At 37.6% G+C, this 18,234-nt stretch overlaps 1 protein-coding gene across 9 annotated transcripts; it reads left to right on the top strand.

Moving 5' to 3' along the window:
- The first annotated feature begins 3,544 nt into the window (after positions 1-3,544).
- Positions 3,545-16,977, top strand: LOC107839543 (alpha-crystallin domain-containing protein 22.3). Of its 9 annotated transcripts, none has more exons than XM_047394662.1 (6): positions 3,545-3,719; positions 5,295-5,379; positions 13,418-13,824; positions 16,135-16,263; positions 16,351-16,400; positions 16,729-16,977. In XM_047394662.1, exons 1-5 carry the CDS (start codon positions 3,632-3,634, stop codon positions 16,389-16,391), a joined length of 750 nt encoding a protein of 249 aa, XP_047250618.1. In that variant the 5' UTR covers positions 3,545-3,631; the 3' UTR covers positions 16,392-16,400; positions 16,729-16,977. The 9 variants fall into 9 exon arrangements, with proteins under 9 accessions (XP_047250618.1, XP_047250617.1, XP_047250619.1 ...); XM_047394661.1 differs by having other exon boundaries at positions 16,351-16,419; XM_016683076.2 differs by adding an exon at positions 4,315-4,388 and having other exon boundaries at positions 3,581-3,719; positions 16,135-16,419.
- The last annotated feature ends 1,257 nt before the right edge of the window (positions 16,978-18,234 follow it).

The following is an 18,234-nucleotide window of genomic DNA, read 5'->3' as shown; positions in this document are numbered from 1 at the left end:
TATCAAGGTTGAGGAGGTCAAGGGTGCTATTTGTAGGATGCAGAGGGGGTCGGGCGACTGGACAAGATGAGATTCCGATGGATTTTTGGAAGAGCACTGGCAGGGTAGGAATGGAGTAGCTGACAACGTTGTTTAACATTATTTTTAGGGCAAATATGCCTGAAGCTTAGAGATAGAGTAAAGTTGCAATTACTATAGGGGTATCAAGTTGTTGAGTCATATTATGAAGGTTTGGGAAAGAATAGTAAAGTTGAGGTAGAGGAGGATCGTTACTATTTTTTCATCAATTTGATTTTATGTCAGGTCGCTCGACTACTGAGGCCATTCACCTTGTGAGGAGGTTAGTGGATCAATTTAGTGAGAAGAGAAAGGACTTGCACTTGGTGTTTATCGATCTTGAGAAGACGTACCATAAATTCCCTAGGATATTCTGTGGAGCTGTTTGGAGGCTAGAAGTGCGCTAGTGGCATACACTAGGTCGACTTAGGACGTACGACCGAACGAAGGCTCGTATGAGAATGGTAGGAGATTTTGAGCACTTTTCTATTTTAACAGGATTGCATTAGGGATCGTCTCTTTGCACATTTTATTTGCCTTGATGATGGATGTTTTGAGTTGGTATATTCAAGGAGAGGTGTCTTGTTGTATATTATTTGTTGATGATGTTGTACTAATTGACGAGATTTGGGAATAAATTAATGATAAGTTGGAGGTTTGACGACAGACACTAGAGTCTAAAGGATTTAGTTAAGCAGAACTAAGACAACATACTTAGAATATAAATTCATTGATTTAACACATGAGGATGACGTGGTGGTAGAGCTGGATTCTCAGGCCATTTGAAAGCGGGATAGTTTGAAGTATCATGGGTCTATGATTCAGGAAAATGAAGAGATTGACAAGGATGTCACGCACCGTATTGGTACAGCGTGGTTGAAGTGGGGGGCTCGATTCAGAAGTCTTATATGATAAGAAGGTGTCTTCTAAGCTTAAAGGTAATCTCTACAGAGTGACAGTCCGACCTGCTATGTTGTATGGAGCGGAATGTTGGGAATTAAGAGCTCCCACATACAAAAGTTGAAGGCATCAGAGGTGAGGATATTGATATGGATGTGTGGACTTACCAGGACAGATAGGGTTTAAAATGAAGTTATTCGAGAAAAGATGGAGTAGATTCAGTGGAAAATAAGATGCGAAAAGTGGAGTTGCAATGGTTCAAACATATGATGAGGAGGTGCACAGATGCTCTAGTACGGGGATATGAGAGGCTGGCTATGGATGGTTTAAGGCAGGGTAGAAGTAAGTCGAAGAAATATTGGAGGGAGATGATTAGGCATGACATGAAGCATTACAATTTACGAAGGACATGATCCTTGATAGGAAGGTGTGGAGGACGCGAATTAAGGAAGAGTGCTTAGCTAGAAGTGTATCCGAAGCTTAAAGATAAATTCTATAAAGTGGCAGTTCGTTTGACCATGTTGTATGGAGTGGAGTGTTAGACAGTCAAGAACTCCCACATCCAAAAGTTGAAGGTGGCGGAAATGAGGATCTTGCATTGGATGTATGGACTTACTAGGGGAGATAGGGTTAGGAATGAGACTATTCGGGAGAAAGTGAAAGTGGCTTTGGTGGAGGACAAAATGCGAGAAGTGAGGTTGAGATGGTTTAGGCATGTGATGAGGAGAGACACTGATGCCCCAGTTCGTAAGTGCGAAAAGTTGACTTTGGATGGTTGCAGACAGGATAGAGACAGACTGAAGAAATATTGGAGGGAGGTAATTAGATGCGACATAGAGCAGTTACAGCTTACCGAGGACATGACCTTAGATAGGAAGGTATGGAAGACACGAATTAGGGTAGAGGACTAGTGCGTGTGGGTGAGTCGTAACTAGTAGTTAGGAGTGCTTTGGTGTAGTCGGACTAGTAGTCTTAGGGCTTTGTACATATGCTAGCGCTTCTAGTTATGAGGTTTTGGGTGAGGTGTGTGCTTTTGGTTTGTTAGTGTATAACATTACTTTGTAGGTGTCTTATTTCTGGTTTCTTGCTTTATTACGAATTTTTTATTGTCTTGTTGGTACTGAGCCGAGGGTCTATCGAAAATAACCGCTCTACTTCTTCAGAGGTAGTGATATAGACTGCGTACATGTTACCCTCTCCAGATCCCACTAGGTGAGAATACACTGGGTTTTTTTTTGTTGCACAAAAGCTAGCCTGGATATCACGAATATTCAAAGAAAGTTACCCTTTTCCCAATGCAGAAAAATACACAGAACATGGTTAAAAAAAAAACCCAAAAAAGCGCCAATAAACATTGAATCAGCCATACATTCTTCGACAGTTTCCAAAAATAAAATGTCAAATCAGAAGAAAACTCTTTTAGATATTCCACATAAAGCACATAGATATATGCCAAGATTTCATCTTCTCAACATATCCTTAAATGAACTTGCTAAAAATTTGCTGTAAAAAAACAATCTGCGTATCCGAAAAAATAGTTATGTTCTACAGTTACAAAAGTGCCCAGAAGCACCCATATATATATATATATATATATATATATATATAAAATAACACCTACTTAGGTTTATTAAAAAAAAAGTTAATTCTGGGTTTTACACCATCTTGTATAAAAATGAAAGATAAACTCAACTGTCCTATTATATATAAATGAAAAATATATGATGAAGATTGTTCAAGTACCTCGAAGGTGAATCCATCAGATAGCTGCTGAAAAAAAAGATAAAAATTCAACCGAGATGCATAAAAACGTAGAGCTCTAAAAATCATTAGATATTTGGTAAAAATTAGAGAACGGCAATACCCAATGATAGAAATTTAATTAAAACATTTTTGGTCGTGAAGTTAGTGAGTGTTGCTTTTATGTTTAGGGATTTTCTAGTGTTGAAGGTCCCTTGCTGACCTGATCATGTATTCTTGGCTCATATTCTTTGAAATAGATCAAAATTACTAAAATAATCCCTATTTTTTAAGAATGTTTTTAATTTTTTTTAAGGCTTAATAACGTAGTAGTTGACAACAAAGGATAAGAGTTGATTGTTAGCGATGATTTGGTGAAGGAAATCTATGCTTGAAGGTTCTCAAAGTGAGTTACATATCAATGCAGAACCAATTCCTTAAACCAAGAGGTCATAGGTTCAAGATTTGAAAAAAGTCTTTAGTCAAAATACAAGGTAAAACTACGTACAATAGACCCTTGAGATCGGGTCTTTCTTGAATTCTGAAAACAGCGAAAGCTTTAATGTTTAAATATCCATTAGAACATTTATTTTGTAGTTGTTAATACTCCTTCCATCTTAAATTGAGATGACACATTGATTAAGAAAACTAATTAATAATATGACGAGTTTAGCATAGTGCCTCTATTAAATGATATTTATCTTTTAATTTGAAGAAAAAATAATTAATGCAAAAGATAAAATATGAAAAAAAAATTATTTCTTTTTAATTAATAAAAAAAATAAGTAAAATAGGAAATCAAATTTGAGACGGAGGGAGCATTCTTTTCTAAATATAGTTCTGTATGTAGAAAAAATAAAAAGAAGCGAAAATAGGACAAAAAAGAAATTGGGGGAGTTGCCTCTCAACGTCTCCGATTTTGTCAGTTGTGTCCATGGGGGAGCAACCGTCCGCCGACCCGAACCCGTGCCCGAATTGTTTTGCTCCATTTACTGATGAGTCTTACTTGGATCAATGTTTCCGTACGCCTCCTTTCTTTTATTATTTTTACACATATTTATATTCAGTCATTGTTAAGATGCAATTTCATCACTCTTAACCTCTAATTCAGTATCTTTATATACCCTTTTTGCCGAATTATCACTCCCTCCGTTTCAATTTGTTTGTCCTGTACTTAGAGACAATTTGTAAAATTGAAGGACTGACTTTTGATTCTTATGGTGTTAGTGGCATGTACCAAAATGTCATTTAATCTTGTGATGCTAAATATGCCGTTGAAAAGCTATAATTAAAGAGTCTCTAAAAAAGGAAAGAGGTATTTTTTTGAAACGAACTAAAAAGGAGAATAAGACAAACAAGAGTGAAACGGAGGGAGTACATAGTGAGGATGTGAACAATACACTCATGTTATTCTGTCTGTTGTCTGAAGTTGATGTGAAATTCTTGTATGTCTATACTTGAAATAGTTGATTTATGATCCTTTATAAGTGGAATTTTGCTTAGTAATTTTTGAGTGTATAAGCTGTGCAAGAAAGCTATGTATGGATTGTTGCTGAATAATTCAGTTAGTAAGTGCTTAATCCATTCATGTTTTTATTCACACAAATTTTGCTACAGCTGCATTTTGCGTTGGATAAAAGTGGTTTCGAGCAAGCACTCTCGTGCACCTTCTTCAGTAACGTGTCCTTTATGTAAGGTCCAAACCTGTTTTGTCATTCTTGTTGGTTCCTATTTGGTGAAATTTTTCTTAGTTTCATGAGCATTAGTAAAATAGATCCCTCTCAGGAATGGTTGCAATTTGGTACGCATTGATTGATGAACTGCTATTAACAAGGATGTGATTCCCCCTAGATGCCATACTTTCTGCGTTAGAGTGCTTTTACTATGCAAGAACCTCAAGAAAAATGAAACGTTTTTGTTAAGATGTATTTGAGAGGATTCCAGTAATTATAACATCCATGTAAATGTGTATCACACTTGTGAGATCAAGACCACGGGATTAAATATTTGTCTTACAAACTTTTTGCTTGATCTGAAGAGCTGTCAGCCTTGAACTCAATGTGGATATAACAAAGTCGATAGATCAGAGATGTGCATACATAAACATATGCAATATGTCTGAAGATGTTTTGCTGAACTTAATCAGATTTTTATCCCTGTTGAAATGCTTCTATTATTAATATTAAAATCTCTTAGGAATTCGAAATGTCTAAATGAAATTTGTGTCAAGTTTAAGGGATTGGTTCCACATTGGTCGTAACTCACTTCGAGAAACTTCTCTCATAGATGACCTTCGTCAAATCATTGCACGCAATCAACTCTTATCCTTTGGTGTCAAATACTATGTTATTAAGCCTTAAAAAGAAAAATAAATAAAAACACCGTAAAGAATAGGGACCATTTTAGTAATTTTGATCTATTTCAAAGAACAAAAGTCAAGAATAAATAACCAGGTCAGCAAAGGGGCCTTCAACACTAGAAAATCCCTAAAACATAAAAGCAAGCACACACTCACCAACTTCACAGCCAAAAATGTTTCAAATAAATTTCCATCTTTGGGTATTTGCCGCTCCCTAATTTTTACCAGGTATCCCAAGATTTTCAGAGCTCTACGCCTTTCTGCATCTCAGTTGAATTTCCCATTTTTTTTCCCAGCAGCTATCTGATGGATTCACCTTGTAGGTACTTGAACGATCTTCATCCTATATTTTCATCTATATATAACACAATTTTTTATTTTATCTTTCATTTTTTTATACAAGATGGTGTAAGTGAAAATCCAGATTTAGCTGTTTTTTTAATAGACCTAAGTCAGGTGTTTATATATATATATATATATATATATATATATATATATTTGAGTGCTTTTGGGCACTTTTGTAACTGCAGAACATAACCATTTTCTCAGATACCGAGTTGTTTTTTTACAGCTAATTTTTGGCAAGTTCATTTAAGGGTATGTTGGGAAGATGAAATCTTGGCATATAGTTGTGTGCTTTATGTGGACTATCCAGAAGAGTTTTGTTGAGATTTGACATTTTATTTGTGAAAACTGTAGAAAAATGTATGGCTGATTCAATGTTTGTTGGTCCTTTTTTGTTTTTTTTTATGACCTTGTTCTGTGTATTTTGCGCTGTTGGGAAACGGTACCTTTTTTTGGATATCCGTGGTGTCCAGGCCAGCTTTCATGCACCTCGACTAAATCCACGAGATACCTATCACCTCTCACCAACAACAAATATCAGGTAACTCTGTCCACCAAGACTAGGACAAATGAGAAGAATCTTCGGTGTTTTTTTGGTCTCTACTGGGATTTGAACTTGAGACATCAGGTTCTCAACCTACTTCATTCACCACTATGCCACACCCTTGGGTGCAATTGGAAAAAGGGTACCGGGTATTGTTGAGTCCCACATCATGGTATTAGAGGTAGGACCATCTCAATCATTATTAACCTGATGTTGAGCGCTTATCTTATCTTGTCTATGGAAGGGTTATTGATTTCAGAATCATAGAACTTAACGATTTTCACATAAAATTCAATTATCAATAAGTCAGTCAAGAAACAAACCCGAAGTTGCCATAGCTTTATTTTTTACCTTAATTAAGCGGAAGTACTTGATTTGTTACTGAGAAAAACAGTTTCTCTCCCTATTCCTTGGTATTTTTTTCAGAACAAATATGGATGGAGTTAAGCTATTCTTCTTAAAGGCAGAAAGAGGACCAACAGTTAATTAACACATCACTCCCACTCCCCATCAAAGTGGGGTAGTGGGAAGCTGTTAGCACACCCTTTTAGCCTATAAAATTTTTTCTGTTGAAAAATTAAATCAGAAAGTAGATTATTTTAGCAGCTATTAATTATATTTTCAATTTTTCTTTGGCAGTTATTAGTATGACTTATCTATTAATCATGTTGTTTTTAATTCTCCTAGACATCCGTAAGGAGGTTATTCCTCCACTTTCTCATTTCAGTAGTTGTAGGAAGTTATTTCCTTGTTACTAGGGAGGCGGTTAATCCACTATTTGTATTTAAATTTATTTGACTTTAATGGAAAGGTAGCAGAAAATATTTCAATTTTTGAGTACTTTAACTCGGGAGATTGTAGGTTCTCTCTTAACGAACCAACCCCATAGGCCGCAGAAAGAAAACATTAGATTTCATCTTACAACGTCCCATAACTAGATCCATATTCGGGGATCGTAACTTGGTATCAGTTTAGGGAGTTATGGGAGACTGTATTCAACATCAATTGGCACAATTGGTGAACTTGTACCAAGAAGAATGTGCTGCCAACTTAGCCAGACAAGGAGCAATAAATGCTCGCTTGGATGATTCACTGACAAAGGATTTAGTAAATTCGAAAGTCGATTCGGAATCATTTGAACATAACAATCAGAATCGAGGCTGAAGGGTAAAACTAGAGTGGCAGAAGGGTCAAGTTATGAAGGATGAAGTTCCATCATTCCTCGACATACAAAGTTGGATTTCCTAGGATTTAATGGTGATGAGGACCCTCTGGGATGGTTAAACAGATGTGAACACTTTTTTCGACACCAACAAATTCTAGAAGAATAAAAGGTTGAACTTGCTTCTTTTCATTTGGAAGGGAATGCACACCTTTGGTTTCTTCAACTACAGACAGATATGCGTCAAGTCTTGAAATGAATTCCAACGCCATTGTAACCTTCAATTTGGGCCACCAATCAGAAGTCAAAAGATGGGCGAATTAGCAAAGTTGCACCAGATTGGGTCTGTGGCAGATTAACGAGAAAAGTTTGAGCTGTTAGTTTCACGAGCTAGTACACGAACTTGAATTTTATATCAGCGGTCTTGCTGATAATATAGCAATTGAGGTTGAATTGCATAATCCTCTAGATTTGGCTACGACGATGAGTTTATCTCGACTTTATGAACGCAGAGAACAACCCATTTGTCCACAATTGTTAGATGCTGGCAGGTCAAGGACAACAGATTTCTCACCTCAACAACTTCTCAGATTTGTGAAGAAACTGACCAAATCTGAAATAGAGGAAAGGCGATTTAAGGGAATCTGTTTCAAATGGGACGAATTATTCAATCGGGGCCATCAGTGCAAGAACTTATGCTGGAGTAATTTCATTGACGATAAAGAAGAATTTGCTGAAAAAGAGGGAAATACTAGTACTTTCATGTTAGTACACCTTTTTAGTCTATCAACAGTTTACTGTTGGAAAATTAAACCAGCCCCATAGGTCGTAGAAAGAAAACATTAGATTTCATCTTACAACGTCCCATAACTAGATCCATATCCGCGGACCGTAACTTGGTATCAGTTTAGGTAGTTATGAGAGATCTTATTCAACATCAATTGGCATAATTAGTGGACTTGTTCAAGAAGAATGTGCTGCTAATTACTTTTTCGAGTTTTGAAAAAAAAAAAGAACGTGCTGCCAATTTAACCAAACAAGAAACAATAAATGCTCGCTTGGATGAACTCACAAATGATTTAGTAAATTCAAGAGTCGATTTTGAATCATCTGAACATAACAGTCAGAATCAACATTGGAAGGGTAAAATTAAAATTGAAGACAACACCAAAACACCACGAACAAGCAACTACAGGCGTAGATACAAACAAATCACTCTTACCTACTAATACGGACGAACTCCTACCCACTAACCCTCTACTCTTATTCGCGTCCTCCACACCTTCCTATTAAGGGTCATGTCCTCCGTAAGCCGTAACTGCTTCATATCATGTTTAATCACCTCCCTCCAATATTTCTTCGGCCTACCTCTAATCCGCCTAAAACCATCAATAGCCAGCCTCTCACACCTCTGAATTGGAGCATCAGTGCCCCTCCTCATCACATGCCCGAACCATCACAACCTTACTTCCTGCATCTTTCCCTCTACCGAAATCATTCACACCTTCTCCCGAATAATCTCATTTCTAACACTACCACTCTTGGTAAGCCCACACATCCATTGCAACATCCTCATCTCCGCCACCTTTAACTTTTGGATGCGAGAGTTCTTAAATGGCCAACATTTCGCCCATACAACATAGTTGGTTGGACTGTCACTCTATAGAACTTACCTTTAACCTTAGGAGACACCTTTTTATCACACAAGACCCCCGAAGCGAGCCTCAATTTCAACCACCCTGCACCAATATGGTGCGATACTTCCTCACCAATCTCACCATTCCTTGAATCATATATACAAGATACTTGAAACTCTCCTTCTTCTGAATAGCCTGAGAATCCAGCTTCACCACCACGTCAGCCTTATGCGACAAATCACTAAACTTATATTTCAAGTACTCTGTCTTGATCCTGCTCAACCTAAATCTTTTGGACTCAAAGGGTTTGTCTCCAAACCTCCAACTTATCATTAACACCTCCCCGCGTCTCATCAATCAATACAACATCATCAACAAAAGACATACACCAAGGCACCTCCCCTTGAATACATTGCTTCAAAACATCCATCACCAAGGCAAATAAAAACGGCCCCAGAGTCGATCCCTGGTGCAATCCTATCAAAATAGGAAAGTGCTCCAAATCTCTTCCTACCGTCCTCACTCGAGTCTTCGCGCCGTCGTACATGTTCTGAATCGACCTAGTGTATGCCACAGGCATGCCTCTAGCCTCCAAGCACCTCCATAGAATTTCTCTAGGGGCTTTGTCATATACCTTCTCAAGATCAATGAACACCATGTGCAAGTCCTTCTCTCCCTAAACTGCTCCTCTATCTCCTCATGAGGTGAATGACCTTAGTAGTCGAGCGACCTGGCATGAATCAAAACTGATTCTCGGAAATAGTCACAATCCTTCTCAGCTTGATACCCTTATAGTTGTTGTAACTCTGAATGTCCCCCTTGTTCTTATACAATGGAATTATCGTACTCCATCTCCGAGCTTCAGGAATTTTCGCCACCCTAAAAAATGATGTTAAACAACCCTGTCAACTACTCCAAATCTGCTCCCGTCGGTGCTCTTCCAAAAATTTACCGGAATCTCGTCTATCCTAGTCACCCTACCCCTACGCATCCTACGAATAGCCTCTTTAACCTCCTCCACCCTAATATGCCTATTATAATCATAATCGCGACACACCTCCGAGTTCTCCAACTCCCTCAGCACTAAATCTTTGTCCGCCTCATCATTCAAAAGTCTATGAAATTAGGATTGCCACCTCTTCCTAATGAGGGCATCCTCAACTAACACTTTGCCATCCTCCCCGTTGATATGCATCACTTGGTCAAAGTCACGCGCCCTCCGCTCCCTAGCTTTGGCAAGCCTATACAACCTCTTATCCCCGCCTTTCTCCTCTAAAGCCACATATAAGCTCTTGAAAGACGTTGTCTTAGCCGCCGTAACCGCTAACTTAGTCTCTCTCCTAGCTAACTTATACTCCTCCCTATTCGTCCGCCTCTCATCATCCTTGCTTACAACCAACTTAGCATAGGCCAACTTTTCTTTAACTTCTGCGTTCCACCACCAGTCCCCCCGGTGCTTTCCAGATCTGCCTCTCAAGACACCCAACACCTCTTTAGCGGTCTCCCTGATGCAACTAACAGTCGTCTCCCACATACTATTCCCTTCACTTTCCTTATTCCCCATAGTCGTCAACTTCTCCCTTATTTTCACGGCGTTGGCCAAAGTCAAACTACCCCACTTAATTCTGGGCCGATCCTCCACACCTCTTCTCTTTCTGTCCTTTTTGCTTACCAAGTACATCACCAACAACTTATGTTGGGCCGAGTGATTCTCGCTAGGTATAATTTTAAAGTCTTTACATAACGCTCTATCCCACTTCCTAAGGAGCAAAAAATCTATTTGGATCTTGGCCACCGAACTACTAAAGGTAATAAGGTGTTCCCTTCTTCGGGAAGCTCAAATTCGTTACCCACAACCCAAAAGCTCTAGCAAAATCCAAAAGTGAAACTCCTCCTTTATTCCTCTGCCCGAAATTGAAACCGCCATGCACATTAGTATAACCTCCCAATAAAGACCCAACATACCCATTGAAATCCCCTCCAACGACAAGCTTCTCAGTGCTCGAAATGTCTCTCATCACCTCATCCAAAACCTGTCAAAAGCTCTTCTCCTCCTCGTCCAACCCTGCTTGTGGAGCGTAGGCACTAATAACGTTCAACGTAGATCCTCCAATGACTAACTTAATCGACATCAACCTATCGTTAACCCGCTTAACCTCCATCACCTGCCCCCTAAGATATTCATCTACTAAGATACCTACACCATTCCTATGTCTCACGCTACCCGAGTACTACAACTTATACCTGTCCACATTCTTCGCCTTGAGCCTACCCATTTGGTTTCCTGGACACAAGCTATACTAATCTCCCTCTTCTTAAGAATCTTCACAAGCTCTATAGACTTACCCTGAAGAGTTCCTATGTTCCAAAAAGGAGCTCTCTTATCCCATCTAACCTTACTACCCCTCACCCCCAAGCTAGATCCTAGACTCGACCCTAATCCATTGCTAAAGCCAGACCCCGCCCTTACCCCAGACCCTAGTCTAGCCCCATCCCCCATCCCGACCTATGACATGACCCTAGTCCACCATCGATCCGTATAGCCACTACTCAATACGATAAGAAAAGAAAATAAGGTGGGCAAATAGGTAAATCTAGAAAGACAAATGTAATAATGAATGAAATCTACTGGGAAGAATCAAGAATCAATCCACCAGTGTATACCAAAAGCAACAAAATCTGGAAATAGATATGCTAGTCTCAACTAACTCTTACTAAGTAATAGAAAATAAGAGTCACTAATTCCATAAGAACCGTCAAGATAATCAGATAAGAAATCAAGAGAAAAAGGACTGAAAATATATCCATCGAATGAGACAGAACGTATCTGCCTCCAATAGTCAAGAAACCTAGACCAAATAAACTAGAAGAGATGAAACGAGTGCACCTGATCCGGGGAGAAGATGAAACTGAGGACGTTTTCTTGAATCGATTAGTCGAATTCCGGCTATTTGATGTAGAAATTAGTTTCCGGAATTGTTGTTGTCACCTTCACCTACTGCTGATACCGTCCTTGAACTCGATTGCCGAAAAATATATTGTTCACCAGAAATTGCGTGTTTGCCAGAAAAATGTACGCCGCAAGCCACCGTGTAAGATGCATCGGACTTGAAGTACCTGAAAAGGGTTATACAATAAAAGGAGTCGAAAGAAAAAGAAAAAGCACAGATCTGGTCACCGGAGGAGGCTTTACCGGTTAGATCTGGTCCTTATAGCACAGGAGATGGAGAGAGGATGGTCGGAAATATTCGCCGGATCTTTAAAATTTCTTCCGACGGGATGGTCGGAAATTCTATTCTGACGAGATGGTCAGACTTATTCGCCAAATCTATATATGTGGTCGATGATCGTTAATGATCCTATATAATATCTTCCACCGTGAATGAAAAATCACTATGGTAAGACTGGGAAAGTCCCAAACTAGATCTATATTTCGGGACGTAGTAGAAGCTTTATGTGAAATAACTTCCCTACAATTGATAGGATTTTAGCAATTATATTATCATCATTATTTATTAAACCAAGCAATAAATATGGGCCATATGGGCCAAAACTTATATTTTCTCCCACTTAATGCATGTTTGCCATTATTAACTTAACAATTTAAGAAAATATCCATTGTTATGTGCCCAATAAGATGCCAAATCTCCTTTAATTGGAAACAATATTCTATTGAATAAATCAACTAATTTGAGTCGATCAAACTGAGGTAGTGGGGAGTTTCATATGAAGTAACTTCCCTACAACCAATAAGATTTTAACAATTATATTATCATTATTATTTATTAAACCAATCAAATAATATAAGCCACATGGGCCAAAACTTACAGTCTGTACCCAAATGTCTAACCTTGGGGCGGGCGCGCGTGTGTGGGGGGGGGGGGGGGGGGAGTCCACATCAGCTTGCTTAGGGATCCGAGGTCTATAACAGGTATCAAACTGAATTGTCTGCTTGCTTTGAATTAATTGCTCACAGTGAAATTTCCTAGGACAAAAGGTACATTTTCTTAATCCTACATGGAACTGGAATGAAAAGATGCATTTTGTTAAATAGGGCAAGATTTGACATTGGATAGTGCCTTCATGTATAGAGAAACTATTGTTGGCGATAAATGTAAATTGGTCTCTTTTTTATTTTCCTCCACCTCCAAGCAATATTAATTGTGGTGAGGAAGTCATCCCTAATTATCACGCTATGTCTCATTTGCAAATATGATCAAGTTGGTTTCTATTTTTAATGTCCATTTGTGTTTTGACTTCTCTTTAAAGGATAAAACGGGGTGTCCTAGATGGCTAGTGCCATCCTTACGAGGAACAATGAAGTTATTAGAATTTCATGTGAAAATAATTGTGGGGCACCTTTTTCCATCCAGATTCAAAGTAGCTTCTTACTCTCTGGATGCTAGAGCTTTTCTTTTTCAAAATATGTTTGAATGCTTTTGTGACTTTCCTGTGCTTTGAGAAATCATAAGATGCACAAGTAGGAAATAAAACTTTTTCTTAATCCGTAAAGAAATCATTTCCTACTTGTGCATCATAAGAACTGTACTTGCTTACTCCAGTGAAGCTCTTCTTACATTGGTTTTAGGTCCTATTGAATCAATTTAGGTATTTCTTAATACTAGAGATTATTGTAATGGAAGCTAATGTTGCATTTTACTCGTGTATTGCAGAGCATCTCAGTCGTCTTTGTCGAATTATGGTGAAACAAATGGTTCAATTCCGCTGCATCCTCAACCGCTTAATGTGGCCCCCATCAGCTGTGTTCCATATACTGGCCCTCCTCTGCCATACGGCTATCATGCTGATTCAGTCCTAGTTAAAGTTAGTAGAACTTCGTCGTCCAAGCATATCAACTCTCAGCAGCATGCTGGGGGTCAGCCTAAAATGGTTTTTTTCCCTGCTTGTCCAGCCAGAGAGGAGTGGGGCAATCTTATAAATCATGCTAATGGCGGGGTTGCCCTTACTGGATCAGCTTTGTTGGGAAAGGTTGGGCCACTCCTTGGTTTAGTTGATATAGCTGAATCTGAAGATGCTTATGTTTTCCGTTTCTCTCTCCCCGGGGTCGCAAAGGATGAAAGTAAGTTCTACGTATGAGAGATTTTGTTAAGTAGAAAATCACCAAATTTTATCCTATATAAGAAGTGGGAGTGGAGCTGCTCAAGCAGACTCCACTCCATCGACATGCCTGCTTACATAGTAGGGGTCCACTTAAGGAAATTTTGTATTTCGCTCCATTTTAATTTATTTGTCTTACTAAATTATATTAAAAATATTATAAATACAAATAATTAATAACTTAAAATATTTTACTATATATTTGACGATTACTATGCAAAATTGTCGACATGCCTTCTTGCTTACCATGGGTTCCCTTCAGGAAATTTTGTATTTCTCTCCGTTTTAATTTATTTGTCTTACTAAATTATATTAAAAATATTATAAATGAAAATAATTAATAACTTAAAATATTTTACTATATATTTGACAATTACTATGTAAAAAGTAATATAAATCACAGTAATTAACAACTTTAAATATTTAAAAAACATTTGATTTACACTGTGTATGTTGTTGTAAAAACATGTGATTGACTCTCGAAATTCTATCGGTGTCATATTAACACCTTAAAATATTCTTATATAAATTTTATTGATCTAAACAAAATAGTAAATGCACAATGCATATCTAAGAATTTATCAACTAAATAGATGAAGGTTCTAATTAATACTCTGTTTGGATGGTTGTTTCGTTTGGTTTCACAATGTATGGTATTGTGTTGTACTGGATGGTGTTGTATTGTTTTAATGAATAGGATTAACCTACTAGCAAAGTAGGATACGGGGTAGGGCTACTATAAAAAGGTAGAATAAAGGATAAAATAGAATTATGAAATAATAAATAAAGATAAAATGAGGGGGGTTAAAAGGTACTGAAGCAATACCACCAAATCGGTGGTTACATAAAGCGAAGTTCTTTATAGTTACCTAATCATGAAATCAAACTATATCATAATTCATACCGTATAATCTACGAAACATACGAACATAGTACCATACTATACCATGGTTAACCACCATCAAAACAAAGTGTGAATGATAGAATTATGCATATCTTAGAATTTTCGAGTATCAACATTGGGCCGTGCGTAGCACGGAAATAGCCAACTAGTCTTCTTATAACTCTTAGGAGTCGTTTGGTTGGAAAATAGTTTAATTATCCCGGGATTTCCCGGGATAACTTATCCCATCACTATGGTGTAAATGGTGGGATAAGTTATCCCGACCTTGACAACCAAACGGTGCACTAAAAATTTTATCCCGGGACTATTTGATTTAGTACCTCACACCAAACGACCCCTTACTGTCTTACATGAGACCATGTTATACTTTAATCCATCAGGTGTCCCTCTTATCTGTGACCACTGGCCATATGTTCTGTATATGAATGTAACTTGTTGATGAATTGCAGAAATACCATGCTGATAAATATACTGCATGCTCCATCTTACTCAAATAAAATCTGTCGTTTGCTTTTTCTCAAAATGTCCTTCATTTCATACTGAAGCTTAAATATGAAATCAATGCATGAAGATTGAAGAGAGTTGTATCCAAAAAAACAGGAGGTTCAGACATAAAGACCTCATCACCAATAGTTTCATTTTTTCTTCTTCCCCAAAGGTTCTAACGAAACCAAGTTTGATCAGAACTAAACAATATCTGGGAAATGATACAAAGGTCAAAGGCTTTGTTATCGAGCGTTAGTCATAGGATATCTGTATGCCTTCATTTTCTACTTCTCTATAGAGATGAGTGTTCCATTTTTTCACTGATTAAAAAAATGCTTGGTTTCTAGGGCCACATATTACTTGCATAAGCCTTCTTCCCAGCCGTTCAATGAGCTTTACAACCGTAATTTTTTGTCATTCGGATGCTTAAAGAAATGTTTCAGTTTGCCTACCTTGATAAACTGGCTCTCATTGAAATTCCTCCCTTCTAGAGTGTTTGTCAGTACCCTAGGACCAGCAGGTTCTGTTAATGAGATTAGTTTGGGGATGCATTTTCTCTCCAGCTCGTCATATCTTTGATCTCTATACTTCTGTGATACATCAGTATCGCATTTATGTTTAGCTTAATATGGGTATATTGCATTCCATGTGTTAAACTTTTATTATCTCACATCAATGTTATGCTTGCTTCTTTTAATGCGTGTTTTTGCTTATAACATTGGGTTGCTCTTGTTTTGGCTCGAATGAAGGCTTTTCTATGTTTCCTGTAATGATTTTAGACCATCATTTAATCTGTTCTTTTCATGTGATCAATGAATGTCAAATTGCATCCATATGAATCGAATTGATGATTAAGAGATCTTCCTGTTCATGTGGTTACAGAAGTGTTTCACTGTGATGCTGGATCGAATGGGAAAATTATCATAAAAGGGGTGAGCATGACTGGAGAGAGCAAGGTTTGCTGGAAGAATATGGTTTTTAAGATGCATACTCAGAACTTATGCCCACCAGGTGAATTTACTGTTTCATTCCAGCTGCCAGATCCAATTGATCATCGAAACTTGTCTTGTGATTTTGGATCCGATGGGATTTTTGAAGGCATTGTGAAGAAAAACAACAGGTCCTTTAATGGGCAGTGACATATTTAGGTCAAAATCTTTCATCTTTGTAAGTACGTCTGAGTCCAAAGTACATTGTTTCGAGTTGCATGTGAAAGTTGTGTCTACGGCTTTCCCCACTTTTATATAAGTCAAAATGCCAATTATATTAACCATTATATCCGAACCAATTATGTAATTCCGCCATTTAGCTTCCTGATCTATGAACAATCATTCTGCATAGTTTTTGGAATGTGAACATATTTTTTCATGTTGAGCTTCATGAAGCTTTTTATTTTGAAATAATTGTTCCACATCATTAATCACTACTGCAGAAACGTCTCTTTTTCCTGAACCTAATTCTGTGTTTTGCTTGTAGATGGTAGGGAGAAGCCAAATTTAGAAGACCAGTAGCAATGCTGCAGTTGATTCCGGGATCGTTGTGCAGCTTTTAGCCTTATTTTGCGTCATGCTTTAGTTCATTTGTGTGTATGTCGTCTAGTTGGTTCCATCATTAAGACTTACTAAGGGTGTGGCTACTCGAACTTAGCCACTTCTACAGAATGGCTCAAACTAATAGATTTGTGTTCTGTATTTAAAGACCAAGAATTTTGTCCTTGTTGTTTAATTGGTTTGCTATGGTACTCTTATATCCGGCAGTTAGCACCCAATTGGAAACTTTCTCACAGGGAGTAACCTATTAGGAAAAATGTCGTGAATATTTATCAAATAGTAGTTTTTGGTTAGGAGGAAAATGATTTTCCAAAGAAAATGTTGTGAAAAGTTCGTTCTTTTCCTGATATCTTTTTCCAGATCATTTATCAATGTTTGATTAGGTAGTGAAGCCTTGGAGTAACTGGTAAAGTTGTTATCATGTGATCAGGTGACAGTTTCAAGTCATGAAAATAGCCTCTTGCAGAAATGTGAGGTAAGGTTGCGCACAATAAGTCCTAGTGGTTTGGTGGTTTGGTCCTTCTCTGACCCCCTCATGGCTGAGGCTTTATTGCATTGCGCTGCTCGTATCAGTTTTAGGTGTAAAAGTAGTGATTTAGTGAGATCATACGAGGTGTTAAAAAGGGTATGTTGATGATGATTCTGTAACTGTAATACTATAGGTTGATAACAAAGTCAGTGTTGATAAATTAGTCAGATTGAATGAGTTTGGGATATTTGTAAAGGATATTGAACAAGACTCAGGGTAAAATAGCTATTATTTTCCATTTTGGTAGAAATATTTGGGTTTTTTTTTTTGGACCAAACATCTTCTAGATTTTAACATAAACACATTTCGAAAATATTTTTTTTGCAAGATACTTATCATACGTAGTGCAAAACAACTGATCTAATGTGTCACGTTAAGGATGACTCCACAGTCTATTGATCTTAAATATTCCAATAAAGAAAAAAGTGTACTACATTTGAACATGAATATGACACATAATGCTCATCGACAAAAATATCAAAAAGCTCATCAATGAAGAAAAACAAAGACCTTGACTGATCACTTGGAATACTCCGATTCATTTGTTGCCTGAATTAAAGAAAGAACAAAATTTCAAGCACTTTAAATGCTTGCTTCTTGTTTCATACTATGTGTGAGCTATGTCCTGCACTCTTTTGTGGTTGGTTATTCTTTTGGGGACTAGTAGTAGTTGGGCCATTAAAGAGAGTAGTTGTACTTTGCCATCTATAGTCCCTTTGAGGCACATGAAAGATTCAATTCAAGATCATCCACATGAGTAGCGTGGACACTTCACCACCATTCTAAATCACTGCCACTCTTCTTAATTTGCTTGCATCTCGACTAATTTCATTGGTATTTGATAACCTCTACCAACACATGTATCAGGTAACTTTGTCAACCGTGACTTGGATAAATGGAAAT

Source organism: Capsicum annuum, chromosome 8, assembly GCF_002878395.1.
Source record: "Capsicum annuum cultivar UCD-10X-F1 chromosome 8, UCD10Xv1.1, whole genome shotgun sequence".
Taxonomy (NCBI): domain Eukaryota; kingdom Viridiplantae; phylum Streptophyta; class Magnoliopsida; order Solanales; family Solanaceae; genus Capsicum; species Capsicum annuum.
The sequence above is the reverse complement of the archived record's forward strand: the minus strand, read 5'-3'. Positions and strand labels throughout refer to the sequence as shown.

What these genes read in the sequence shown, in the direction of transcription:
- LOC107839543 (XM_047394660.1), top strand. Translation starts at nt 3,632, where the DNA reads ATGGGGGAGCAACCGTCCGCCGACCCGAACCCGTGCCCGAATTGTTTT. An exon ending in TTACTTGGATCAATGTTTCC is followed by an intron (nt 3,720 to 5,294) that starts GTACGCCTCCTT and finishes AGGTATCCCAAG; the next exon opens with ATTTTCAGAGCTCTACGCCT. An exon ending in CTGATGGATTCACCTTGTAG is followed by an intron (nt 5,380 to 13,417) that starts GTACTTGAACGA and finishes CGTGTATTGCAG; the next exon opens with AGCATCTCAGTCGTCTTTGT.